This window comes from Solenopsis invicta, chromosome 6, assembly GCF_016802725.1.
Source record: "Solenopsis invicta isolate M01_SB chromosome 6, UNIL_Sinv_3.0, whole genome shotgun sequence".
Lineage (NCBI taxonomy): Eukaryota > Metazoa > Arthropoda > Insecta > Hymenoptera > Formicidae > Solenopsis > Solenopsis invicta.
Window position 1 is genome coordinate 13,538,639 of NC_052669.1, and position 14,609 is coordinate 13,553,247.

General features: G+C 33.2%; 2 protein-coding genes across 7 annotated transcripts in view; both read left to right on the top strand.

Annotated features, from left to right (window-relative positions):
• LOC105198920 (solute carrier family 35 member F6) overlaps nt 1-14,609 on the top strand; it is a 115,785-nt gene that overhangs the window by 73,343 nt on the left and 27,833 nt on the right. The gene's annotated exons all lie outside the window — the stretch shown is intronic.
• Nucleotides 6,381-9,159, top strand: LOC120358182. Its single transcript, XM_039451306.1, has 2 exons — nt 6,381-8,169; nt 8,542-9,159. The coding sequence occupies exon 1, from the start codon at nt 7,712-7,714 to the stop codon at nt 8,165-8,167; it is 456 nt and encodes a 151-aa protein (XP_039307240.1). The 5' UTR covers nt 6,381-7,711; the 3' UTR covers nt 8,168-8,169; nt 8,542-9,159.

A 14,609-nucleotide genomic window follows, 5' to 3' on the forward strand; every position in this document is an offset into this window, starting at 1 on the left:
TTGAAAGTTCTCAATGAAAAACTTTATTATAGTATTTTAGAAAGCTTTCGAAGTCAGAATATACATATGAATGTACATTTTTAAGTGTTTTATATTATAAGTTCCACGTTTTACGGTTTTACGATAATCAAACGTAATATTTATAATTAAGAAAATTATCACATCCCTTATTTTTTTATTAATTTACTTCATCATTGCATGCAAAATTTATTATCAAATATTTGTAATAAACAAGTTTTAAAGACTTATCTCAATAAATCTTGACAACATTCAATTTAAAAAAAAAATTTTTTTTTAACGACTACATGCATGATCTAATAATGAATTTTCTACTAAATAGATTTCACCCCAAGAATAATAAGTTTATGATAGTACTACATGCGTTTATTAATGTAGCAGACACTTCGCTACCTGATATTAGGAATGTATCCCATAATAGGTGACATTCTAACTTTCGACAGAGTACCTACTTGCTGTACCCAGTACAACCATGCTAAGAACCTGCGTAGTAACACGAAATCAAGCGCGATTTCGATTGCTATGCATAATTGCAATGGGATTCAAATTTCCCATATGCGAAGATATAAAAAACGCGGATAGTCTTTCGGGCTTCCTGCCTGAAATACTATCACTCTGCGTAAGCAATAGCTTAGTTTCCTTCCTCTATTTATATTGCAATTAAGCGTGGGAGCCGCATTTTGCGCGAACACGATTGGTCGAAGTAAGTGACAAATTGTGAATAAAAAGATCAACGAAAGCGGGAAGCGACGGAGATTCAATAGATTAGCTGCCTGGAACGTTAGTCGCCGTGCGTGCCTTACACGTCGAGCCGATAACATAATTCAGAGATAACGCGAAGAGACCTATATACCGGGTTGTCCGAGAAGCCAAGTATGGCACGAGTGGCACATCGTGCCAATTATACGTCAAGTGTAAAAGGACAATTTAAAGATATACAAATATATACATTGGAATCAAGATTGTCTACTATCCCTGACCCATCAACGCGGCCCTTCCTCGAATCCTAACTTCTTGGGCGCAGCAACGATCCCGAAATACTCTAGTGGTGTGTCAGGACTGCCACGGGGCACAACACACTAAACAAAATTACATTTCTGCAAAATTGCAATAACGTTATGGTTAAGCTGTGCGACTTTTTCTGTGTCGTCCCAGAAACGTTTATGCAATGTCAACACAACTAGAAATGTCCTTATATATTTATTGTTCATGAAACGTCACACTTGTAACGTTTGTAAAACGTTTGATAGACATAGTATTTAACATTATTATAAAGTTTGTGTACAATATTTCACATGAAACGTTTGTGGAATGTTTACTAAATGTTTAAAAGTGACACGTTACAAATGAAATGTTCTTTAAACGTTGCAAAATGTTTAATATGTAACGTTACAAATTGGATGTTGCTTGAACATCGGACATTTCATTTGAAACGTTCACAATATTTGTTTTAATAACTAAAAATATAATGTTGTTACGATGTTCCGTAGATATTAAAAATAAAAGGTTTTATCAAAATTTTTATACAACATTGCATAAATATTTGTTATGAAACGTTTTAAATACTATGTATTCTTCTCGAATGTAACGGACCTTTAGACGAATGTGTAAAGGTTTTATGTGTAGTGGGTATATGCGAGTAACATATGCAAACAGACCTGTTCAAACATGTTTTGTACGTATTTTTTATATAAGATTACTTACAAAAAAGTTACACTTATGGCACATACAATGGTGGTCTCATAGACTCCAACAAAACTTTGCTGCCGTCCCGTTTGAATTCTAGTTGATCAACCATATTAATTAAAAGAGGAGATTTCAAACTTTTTTTATCCCCTGGTTCGAACCTCCTGTCTCATTCCGTCTTCACACAGCAAGCATGCGAACTATATAGGGGGTTTCCCTGATTCTCTAGAGTGTTTAAGGGTTAAGTATTCAGGTATTCGAAAATAGCAGATTGCAACATTGGGCTGCAGCACCTAGTCAACCCCGAAAAAATTTTTTGTACGAGGTGTGTTCAAAAAGTATCGCGAATTTTGTGTTTTTTCAAAAATTATTTATTTATTCATGAATATCTATTTTGTCCCCTTCAAAGTAATCCCCATGAGATATTATACACTTGTGCCAACAGTTTTTCCAATCTTCGAAGCACTTCAAAAAATCATTTTTTTTTATCTTGTTCAGCTCCTCCTTCGATGCCGTCTTTATCTCGTCAAGCGTAGCGTAACGTCGTCCTTTCATGGGCCTCTTCAGTTTAGGGAACAAGAAAAAGTCACAGGGGGCCAGATCTGGGGAATACGGTGGCTGCGGCATCATTAGTGTGTTGTTTTTGGCCAAAAAGTCGCGCACAAGCAACGATGTGTGAGCAGGGGCGTTATCGTGGTGCAAAAGCCAATTTTTGTTCTTCCACAAATCCGGGCGTTTCTGGCGGATTGCTTCGCGCAAATTGCGCATAACTTGCAGGTAATATTCCTTATTGACCGTTCTACCCTGTGGCAAGAACTCATGATGCACCACGCCCCTGCAATCGAAGAAAACTGTCAGCAAAACTTTCACATTCGACCGAACTTGGCGCGCTTTTTTCGGTCTTGGTTCGTGCGGCAGCTTCCATTGAGATGATTGAGCTTTGGTTTCCACGTCATAACCATAAACCCACGATTCGTCACCAGTTATGACCCTCTGGAGCAAATTTGGGTCGTCGCGGACAGAGTCCAACATCTCATTAGCAATGTTCATGCGATGCTGTTTTTGGTCGCAATTGAGCAATTTTGATACGAATTTCGCGGCGACCCGTCTCATGCCCAAATCATTGATAAAAATCGAATGGCACGAGCCAATCGATATGTTTAGGTCCTCAGCAACTTCTCTAACGGTGATTCGACGATTGGCCAATACCATTTTCTCCACTTCATTAATTTTTTCGTCTGTTGTTGAAGTGCTCGGGCGTCCGGCACGCTCTTCGTCGTTCACATCTTCTCGGCCTTCTGAGAACATTTTGTACCACCGATAAACGTTGCTTCGGTTCAAGGTAGCTTCTCCGTATGCCACAGTCAACATTCGGAATGCATCCGCGCACTTAATTTCGTTTTTCACACAAAATTTGATACAGGTTCTTTGATCCATTTTTTTGAATAGGTAAAAATCGAAGACGATCCAAAACACGTGCAAGCAAAGCAGCTGTCAACAATTAAGTGAACATTCAAAATGGCCGAGCTTGTCGGCATAAGTGAGAGACATGAGTACCAACATAACGCCACAAAAAGATCGAAATTCGAATATACGTAACCCGCGAAAATTCAAAATTCGCGATACTTTTTGAACACACCTCGTATATAATTATATATAATTATACATAATTATATAATTATATATAAAATAAGTATAATTATAGATAACTATATATTGTTGTACCCTGCGGTGGTTACAACAAAATAATATTATAGTACGTAGGGATTGGAGTCGCTGTCAAAGAAATTGGGATCTGCGAGGACGTCTGATGGTAGCCGGGCAGTAACTTTGACTCTCTTTAAGTTCCAATGTTAAATATATTTTGACACGTTGTTGTATTGTTCTACACTTGTTGTGATTGATACGGCTGAGTGCCCAAGTCGTCTAGTCTCGGTGTTTAATATTGTAAGTGTCGCATTACGACTCGACAAGGAAATCTTGCTCGGACGTAACGTGTCTTTGCTCGGTCTGGTCAAACTCCGATCACCCGTGACTAGTCAGCTTAATACATACTGCTTAATGACGGGACATTGGCCGTTAATATTACCATACATGGTCACCGCAATTCGACATGATCAATACGGTTATTTCAAAGTTCGGCTAAGGTTGCTGGCGCGACAGCCGATTTTTGCTTGCATTTTCGAAGCAACAGTCCTTGTGGCGTGAATGTTGCTACGCGGAAATGCTTGTAGCTATTGAACCTGTAGCTATAGCTCTAACAATATGTATGAAATATGTACATTTACATATATATTTTTTAATATAAAGCTCCTGAAAGTTTTAAGCTCTATTTTGTACTTTGAAAAATCTCTATTCTTGGAATATTCTTTTCATTGCGCTGCAGAGAGCAGTTCTATAAAATAAAATTTATTTATCTATTTATTTACAAAATAATTAAACAATAAAACTTTGTATAAATCATCTTGAAATACTTACATAAAGTATTGTACTTACACATAAATTGAAATTTTCCTTATATTGTAAAAAATAATTTAATTTTTAATGACAAATAGAGTAAATAAACAATAAAAACGATTAAAAGAAGGAGGGGCAATTGAGAGTCAATTGCGGTTGTTGACGCGTATTCATAAATCTTCAATGTTTATTTAGAAAACATGAGATGCCCATCTAATATTTTTTAAACATTGAAGATTTATAGACACGCGTCAACAACCGCGATTGACTCTCTATTGCCCCTCCTTTTCTTAATTGTTAAATTTTGCGAGTTCTTTATATAGTTTTAAACACTAAAAATATGTTTAAGTAAAAATATAATTTGATTTACACAATTTTTTTATGTATGTTTATTTGAAGTGTTAATATGGCACGCATTTCCAAATTTTATTTACTTTACAGAAACTGTCCAATACATTTTTAATTAAATGGATTTAAATAGAATTAAATAGAATTAGACTGAGACTTACAATTAGATACTCAATATGAACGATCAATGTGCTAGAAAATTGATCTATATACATGCAATATTGATGTTTCATAAATCATATGCAGGGAAGGCGGGGGCCATTTAGAACACTTTCTTCTTTTACATCTTTCGAGTCCTGTATTTATATAAAAAAAATTGGAAACGGTTTGAAAGGTTGAACTTTACTCTTCATAATGCCGTTACCGATAGAATACGGAATTGTACTTGTTTTGAACTACATATGAAAATGTCAACTTGTGTGAAGTGTTTCAAATAGCCCCGAACTCAGGGAAATTCGAAACAAGTCCGAGATTATTAGGAAATTTGTGTTTTAAGATCAAAGAATATAAAAAAACTGTTTTTAAGACTTTATTTTATTAAGAAAAGGATATATTGTATTAAGAAAAATTACATATAAAGAAAAAACAAAATTACAATAGAGAATTTTAATGCTTTAGTATTTTTGGAACAAGTCAGAGGCTATTCATATAATTACATCTGTTGAGTATTAAATTGTGGTACATAGTACGCGAATATGAAAGAAAAAAATCATCTGAACGACGATTCAACGTTCGATGTTTTGAATAGCTCCGTCGTCAACCCTGCGCATTATTGCGTATGATCTACAAAAATAGACATCATATAGCAAAAAGTAGACACAAATTGTGTTAAATGCATTCAAATGGCACGATATATTCAGTTTTTGAAAAGAATTTTATTTTTCTTACTTAAATTTCGAAGAAATGCTAATTGTCAGAAATTACTTCGACTGTCACAAAACACATTTTCCACTGCCAGGACTTTAATATAACGCCGTCGCCAACAAAACTTTATGCATATTATTACATTAGGACGCGTTTACAGTATTTAAAGTAAATTTGAACATGTATCCATAGAAAGATATTTTCATTGTTTTGAATAACCCCGTGTTGAAATAGCCCCAGTCTTCCTTATGTATTACACTTTGTATGTATGTAAAACTCCTGAGTAGTCACCGCAGCCATATTGAAATTGTGACGTCATAAGAAAACACGTAAGTTTCTTGCATACCACTTATAACTAAAGAAAATTTAGCTAAATCAAAGTAATCAGATTGCTTTAACTCTTAAACGCACAAGTGGATCTGAAAGACCTTATATGAAGTTTTGAACGCTTGCTGTGTGAAGAGGGAATGAGATAGGAAGTTTGGACCAATAGGTAAAAAAGGTTTGAAATCCCCTCTTTTGATTGATATAGTTGATTAACTTTTTTGGCCAACTAGAATTTGAACTGTACGACAACAAAGTTTTATTAGGGTTTGTGGGACTGCTATTGTGTGTGAGTGGAACTTTTTTGTGAATAATTTTATGTAAAAAAACTGGACAAAACACATTTGAACAGGTCCATTTGCGCATGTTATTCTGTCTATAGTTAAAATGCTGTATTCCCGAGGAAAAGGAGATTTCTGCGCAGGATCCGAAATATATTATGAAACACATCAATTTTCAATTGTTGACACTGAATTAATCAAAAATATCTCATATTTGCTTTGTTACATAAGTATATTTTTTAATAGAAATGGCAATAACATAATTTTTTTGAAAGTATGATTTTTTAGCTTTATAACGCCGTATTGTAAAGTCCTTAAAATTTTTTTGTTGCAAAGATATGATTTATTTTTAAAAAGTGGATTTTTAGGCACCCAAAAATACTTCATATTCTCCTTGTTATATAATTATACTTTTCAAAAGTAATGACAATACCCAAATTTTTTTTAAAAGGTTTGGGTTATTTTAACATTCAAAACCCAAAACTCCAATGATTTTATAAAATTAACAAAAAAAATAATGAAGAACAACAATATTGGTATGATCTTAATGGATCAATATCCGGGAATTAATTCCAAAGATTTTAAGAAATTTTTAGACGACAGAAATGTCCCAATTATTTTTACAGCGGTAAATGCACCATTCTCCATTGGCCTGAACAAGAGATTGAATCAAACGTTAATAAAATTAGATACAAAGTAAATGAAAAAAAGAACAAAAAGCAGCGTGGACAATTATAGCACACAAATTTGAAAGAAAATATAATGGAACAGACCATACAGTCACTAAATTCACCCCAAAATATTTATTAGAGGACACTGATACCTTAAGGGGTTACACTACCCAGAAAATTTTTTTTTTTTCAAAATTTGTTTATTTGCTTAAATGATGTATAAACTATTTAAAAATGACATTCAAAAAGAATTTTGGTGGAAAGGCTGTTATAAATAATTTTTTCAGATTTTTTTCGGAAGCGCCTCTGAGCGCTCCGAAACGTTTGAAAAGGCCGCTCGACCGCGCACAGGATTATAAGGGTATTACAGCTCTGTCGGTAGTTTTAGCAGGTATAAGTGAATTATAGTTCTTCAAAATATATATAGATGATGTAATAAATCTCGGAGATGTCGTAGGACGCCAGAAAAACCGTTAGAACTGGAGTAAACACGTCACAACGAGCATCGCTTGCTAGTCCGACGTACGCGCTCATTTTATTTAGTTTGTGCGTTGTTTTTCAGTGCTTTATTTAACAAAATGAGTGAAAAAGTATATAACACAAAGAAAGGAAATAGAACAAGACTATCTCGGGCCAGTCGGAGCAGAATTTCTAACAGAAAACCACCCAACCGCCACAGCTTCGAGAGCGACACCGAGGGAGTTTCGAGACTTGCAAAAAAATTAAAAACAACCCATGAACATGAATTCGAAATTGACGCAACGTTCGGATACCGGATATTGAACTTTGTTACTGTTTTTGGGATGCTGTCACAAATTTTAAAGTGTCAGTGCGGAGGCAGTGTTACTTTTTCGGAATCATGCGTGCGTGGTCTTGGATTCAAGCTCGTTGTGTTGTGTCAAAAGTGCGGAAGTACTTCAATTGACAGCAGTCCATTAATTAATGGTCATGCTTACGATATTAATAGACGTGTTACTTTTGCTATGAGAATAATTGGTATCGGAAGGCAAGGCCGATTCTTGGTGCTCTTGGCAAAGAGCGAAAGCCTCGCAAACTCTCGAGATGTACACTCACAAACCAGCTATGCCCCTCTTGGTTTTCAATGCTGTACAAAAAATCTACGAAGATTTAACAAGAGAAGAACTCCTCTCCCGTTGCCTAGGAGGATATACGCAAAATGCAAACGAAAGTTTGAACTCTGTCGTTTGGTCGATTGCACCGAAAGCGATATCTAGCGGCAAAGCAGTAGTTGATATTGCAACCAACGTAGCCGTCATAACATATAATGGCGGCTTTTCATCACTGTTAGATGTAGTATCAACCCTCGAATTGAAGATTAGTCCCGAGTTGCATAATTACGCAATGGAAATCGACCAACATCGTGTTCGAGCTGCCAACCGCTCATCGTCGATCAACCGAAAAAGCACTCAGAAGGATCTTACGGCACTCAGGAAGGAGACTGACGAGCTAAATTCGAATGTAGAAGGACAGCTATATGGAGCTGGGATAGCAGAGTAAAGGTGAAAAAATCAGCAAGCCCATATTTTGAAAATTTCATATCACAAATACGATTTCAAACTTTAAACGCGTTTTTCTCGAAACTATGTTTTACGAATCTGTGTACACCGTATCTCGCTCAATTTTTGTCCGATTGACTTGAAATTTTAACTGCAACTTCTTAAATAGATTTTCCGTGGAAGTACACACGATTTTTATGATTGATAAATTATTACGTTTGCAGTTAACAATTTAAGGTCGATTTTTTTGCTAAAAAATGAAAAAAAAATTTCAACTCATACAAATTTGTGAATTTTTAAACAAAATTAAAAATCCTCGGTACTTCTATGGAAAAACTATTGTAAATTAAAAAAAAAATTTTTTTTTTGTTCCAGATGGCACACCAGGACTGCAACGGTGCACACCGTTTTTCTCCTACAAAAAAAATTTTTTTTGTTTTTTATACTGCCACGACGCCATTTTGTTATACATATATAAATAAAAAATATTTTTGAAAACTTTAATATATGTGTAATAAAGCCCTAAATTTTTGTTTTGATCCACCACCTAGAATTCAAGAAAAAAATTCACGAAAAAGCTTATTTTTTTCGACGCGCTTGGGTAGTGTAACCCCTTAACGTTACTAATTGAGTTTTAAAAAAACGATCAAACAAAGATCTAGAACTAGACAGGAAAACCGCTTTAAAAAATAGTATAAACTACCACGTTTATAATAAAGAGATATTTGACAAGAACCGAAGGGGTTACAAATTTAATATAGGAGAATCAGAGATTCTTGAATATGTCGAGAATGGGAATCGCCTGAACAGGAAGAATCTAGACGAGTTGAAAATTGGGCTATATAAAATCTTAGATAGAATATCACATTCAATATACAGAGTGGATACGGATCATAAAAAAACAAAATCAAATCTATTTCACATCACTAAACTGTTTCCAGTTTGAGTCTGCTGACACAGAAGAAGATATGATCACTTTATTAAAAAAATATATATATAAAACAATGGTTAAGGATTGTATAAATAAAAACAAAAATCAGTGAACACAAGGCGGATATTAGGAAAGCCAGTTCTTCAGTTATTTCGTTACATCGCATTGGAGAGAACCACGAATTTGATTGAGAGAATGTAAAAATTTTAGACAAAGTGCTATCTTGTGTTAAAAGATCTATATCCGAGATGTTACACATTAAAAAACAATTGTATGGACTCAACGAACAAAGTGATACCGAACACCTCTCGGACGCGTATTTTCCGATTCTCAAGCGTATTTCCCCTTCTTAAGTTCGTCATCCTTCCTCCTTCTATTTCTTTCGTTCGGTTCTCATTATCTGTATCTATACTTTCCAAAATGTAACATCCCATGCCACAAGGTTAAGACATGAGTTTAGAGCATAAAGTTAATTTCAATTTTTAGTCTCTATTATATTTAATTTTATCGATTTCATATTGTTTTTTTTTTACATTTTTAATTCATGACTTGTACAGTCTTTCTTTAATTTATTTTCATTTAATTTTATTTTTATTTTTTTTTATCTTTTTAAATTATTGGGTGTACAACTTAATTCGGTCCGTTTTTTGCTTAAAAAACGCATTTATTGAACAATAAAATGAATTAATACCTTATTCAAAGTATTGTTTATTGCTAGCCACTACTTTTTCCCATTTTTCTGGCAATTTATGGATTCCGTCGCGGAAGAAGCGTTCATCTTTTGAAGCCAAGAATGAATTGAGGCAATTTTTGATCCTATTCTGAAGTGAAGCGTATTCCAATTAAAGCGTTCTGCATTGATTGAAATAAATGGTAGTCGGAAGGGGCAAGGTCTGGACTATAAGACGGGTGAGCCAGAACTTCCCATCCGTTATTTTCCAAATAGTTTTTAACCGGAACAGCAACATGAGGCCGAGCGGTGAAAGATTATGGACTTGTGTCTGGTCACATATTCTGGACGTTTTTCGGCTATAGCTCGTTTTAAACGGATCAATTGTTGCCTGTAGAAGTCTCCCGTGATGGTTTGACCAGGTTTTAGCAGCTCATAGTGGATCATCACACCTTTCTGATCCCACCAAATACAGACCATTACCTTGGCACCAAGATATTCGACTTCGACGTTGATGTTCCCGGTTGGCTGGGTTACATACGATTTTTTGCGTTTTGGATTGTTGTAGTGAATCCATTTTTTGTCCCCGGTAATGATTCAATACAGAAAAGACTTTTTTTTGTATCATTTAAACAACATTTTGGACATGCAAAATCGTCGTCCGATATCTCTCGGTTTCAATTTGTACCCAATTTCTTTGCTTTTGGATGTATCCCGCGGCTTTGAGTTGTTTCGAAATAGCTTATTGAGTAACTTTCAACTTTTTGCGAGCTTTTCTTGCGTTTGACACGAATCTTGATTGAATAATGTTTCTAATTCTTCATCTTCAAACTTTTTTAGTTGACCCAAACGCTCTTTGTCTTCAACTCTAAAATTATCACTTTGCAATTGTTGAAACTATTCTCTGCAAGATTTATTTGATGGTGCAGGTTTACCATGCACTTCCATAAGCATTCGATGCGTTTCAGCTGCACTTTTCTTCCAAATGAAACAGAAAACCAAACCGCAAATGCTTATTTGGAACGAAACTCGACATTTCTAACGCAGTAAAAATTAAACTTGATGTGCAAAAGTCAAAGACTTGTACTAACAATATTTGGTTGACAGATGTGTACACTTCACGATACAGCAAAAATCAGCTGTCGCCGTCAATCATTTATAGCACCTAGAGTCATTTTATGAAAACGGACCGAACTAACAAGGGCACCACACATAACCCGGGTCACCGATTTTGATGAAACTTTACAGTTATGTAGTATTCGTATAGAAATACTAAATGCTAAACGGAGACGATGCACTACTCAACCGTTGACGTGAAATCGTTGTTTGAATTTCACCATATAGCTTTAATACCGTAACATTGAAGGAGTTTGGCAAGTAGCAGCGTGGTGTGGCGGACAGCGCGAGCGCCTATAGTTTTGCAGGTCGCGGCCGTCGCGGGTTCGAGTCCACAATTTTTTTTTTTTTTTTTTTTTTTACCCAGTACTCTTATTGTTACAATATACATATATATATATATATAATAAAATATATAATAAATAATACACAGATATAGATATAATAATACGCAAAAAATCTTCTCTGCATTCGAACTTTTGTTAGTTTACTTTATATACATTTAATATATATATATATATATATATATATATATATATATATATATATATATATACACACACATAGATTTATATGGATGGCGAGATATTTATATGATATATTTGATTGTGAGAGTTAATATGCATATTTATTTATGTGTAAGTACAAAAACAATTACAAATGAATTTATTCGTCGTCTTGCTCTGTAATTTTGCACACTTTCGGGTGATAATAATCATAAAAACAAGTAAAACATAAAACTGATTTACACCACGAACATTTTATAAATCCAATTTTTTCGCAAGCACATTTTTTTTTCAATAATGCATAAAAGACATAAAAGACATAAAAGACATTCTTAAAACTAGCTGTGAATTTTATTACTTGTTTTTGTAATTATTATGACCCGAAAGTGTGCAAAATTACAGAGCAAGACGACGAATAAATTCATTTGTAATTGTTTTTGTACTTACACATAAATAAATATGCATATTAACTCTCACAATCAAATATATCATATAAATATCTCGCCATCCATATAAATCTATGTGTGTGTATATATATATATATATATATATATATATATATATATATATATATTTAAATGTATATAAAGTAAACTAACAAAAGTTCGAATGCAGAGAAGATTTTTTGCGTATTATTATATCTATATCTGTGTATTATTTATTATATATTTTATTATATATATATATATATGTATATTGTAACAATAAGAGTACTGGGTAAAAAAAAAAAAAAAAAAATTGTGGACTCGAACCCGCGACGGCCGCGACCTGCAAAACTATAGGCGCTCGCGCTGTCCGCCACACCACGCTGCTACTTGCCAAACTCCTTCAATGTTACGGTATTAAAGCTATATGGTGAAATTCAAACAACGATTTCACGTCAACGGTTGAGTAGTGCATCGTCTCCGTTTAGCATTTAGTATTTCTATACTAATACTACATAACTGTAAAGTTTCATCAAAATCGGTGACCCGGGTTATGTGTGATGCCCTTGTAAGTGGTACACCCAATATTTATTCCTTATTGTTATTGGTTGCAATTTTATGTTTTTAATATTGATTACCAATCAAGTCATGTTTTTTTCTGAAATTCTTGTCTTTGGACACGTTCCGTGAGGCTGTTTATTATATTAAGACGATAAAAAATGTACATCGCGCTATCTCACAGATTCTATTTGTTTGATAACTTGATTTAATTTTGACTTTTTTATTTATTTCAATAAGTTTATATTGTAATTAGTGCGATTCTTATGTTTGTTTTATAGACTGTTTTTACTGAAGAAGACCGTCATTAAAGGTCGAAACATTTGTTTTATTGATTTATGTTGGATTTATTTATTGGCATTTGATATCCTGCGTGGCTCTCGAGCTCATTATTTTCTATTGTTAAAAAAAATGTAAATAAATTTTCTCTTCTGGGGGGGGGGAGGGATGTAAGAAAATTCCATTACATTTTCTTGGATTGATTTGAATTTTTCCACACAAAAGTGTTGGTTGGTAAAACAGGCACCTAAGTGTGCAAGAAAGATGAATAGGTTTGAAAAGAGTAAATACGTAGAAAAAAAGTATTGTGAGAAAAATTAATAAACATCATTGATAGAAATTAAATGTAATAGGAGGAATAGCATCGTGAATAATAAGCATTGAATGTTGTTTCCTTGTTTTACAGGTGAGGATTGTAAATATTAGTTTGTAAGTTTGAATTAATAAAAAAAAAAAAATAACAAAACTTTGTTTTACAGAGAGACAATTCAATTTTTTATTTTTGGTTATTCCCGAACAAATGAATTATAAGGTATATTAAATGTATGGAACCTTATTTGTAGTTTTTTGTAAGCTTCCTTTTACGGAAAATAAGTATTGAAACCTCAATACTCAGTATTAGTATTGGCGAATACTGTTATGAATTTTTTTGAAATATCCGCATAAATATTATATTATTACACCACATAATCCTAAAATAAGCAAAACAATATTTTTGTAACATTTTAAAAAGCATTTTTTGCAAAAAAAGTTGGGAATTTTCTTTCGGAAATTCCTAAAGCGGCCACCCATCCAAGTTGTGACCGCGGTGGAGGATGCTTGACTTTTGCAACTGCTGAGAACTGTATCTTTCGTGATGATTGTAAACATTTTATGCTAATACGTGTATATAACTGTTAGATTAGGTGTGAATATATGTCGAAAAGATGAAACATGTATAATTAAAACAAATTATTTATATAAACATATATAAAGTTATAGTTTTTTAGTATATTTATAAATGAACGCGGAATAGCATCTGGAATAACTTTTCTGTTATTTGTTTAAATAAGAATGCTAATTTGATTGGAAAATACTTGTCAATATAATAAAATAATTAAATATGAAAAAAATTTTTATAAAAATATTTTAAACAAATATTGTCTGTTTATTGAGATATAGATCAAGGTTTTTTTTCATTCATGGACTTATCTATAATATTTATTTTTTTCAATAATACTGTGTTCAAGACAGAAATCTTGGACTTCTTATAGTAACTGTTAATATTCAGTATTTATCAATACTTGACTATTTCTAATACTTGAGTATTGATTATTACCAGTTTCCAATACTCACAATCAGTATTCACCAATAATAACTGTCAATACTCATTATTCGTCAATACTTAATTTTCATCAATACTTAAATATTCACCAATACTGACTTATAATACTCAGTATTACAACTTGAATATTCAGTATTGAAATTTTAATACTCAGTATTGAGCCTCAATACTTATTTTCCGCACGGGTTTACTTTTTATTTGATACATTTTTTTTGTAAAATAAATATTTTCTGAAATAATTAAGAAAAATTTTTTTTTTCTCTGAGTATATCTCGAAAACTGTACAAAAGCGTCGATTAATTTATAAAGAAAAGTTGTCGAGGACCCTTTACTTAATAACAGATGTCAAAGTCAAGGTCATCAGAGGTTGCTCCCCTTTTATAGACTTTTTGTTTTATAACTTCACTATAAATCATTTTTTTTGCAATACCGATTATGCAGTCACATTTCTGAGATTCTGAACTTTCATAAAAAAATTATAGAAAAATATTGATTGTAAACAAAATTATGGCTTCTCAAAGTTGAAAAAGTCTCCCAGACTTGAAAATGTGTTTCCGTATTTAACAAAATCGGTGTGTTTAAAGGTTAAAACATTTCTGAAAATGGATCTTAACTATTCTTTTTTCCTTTGACA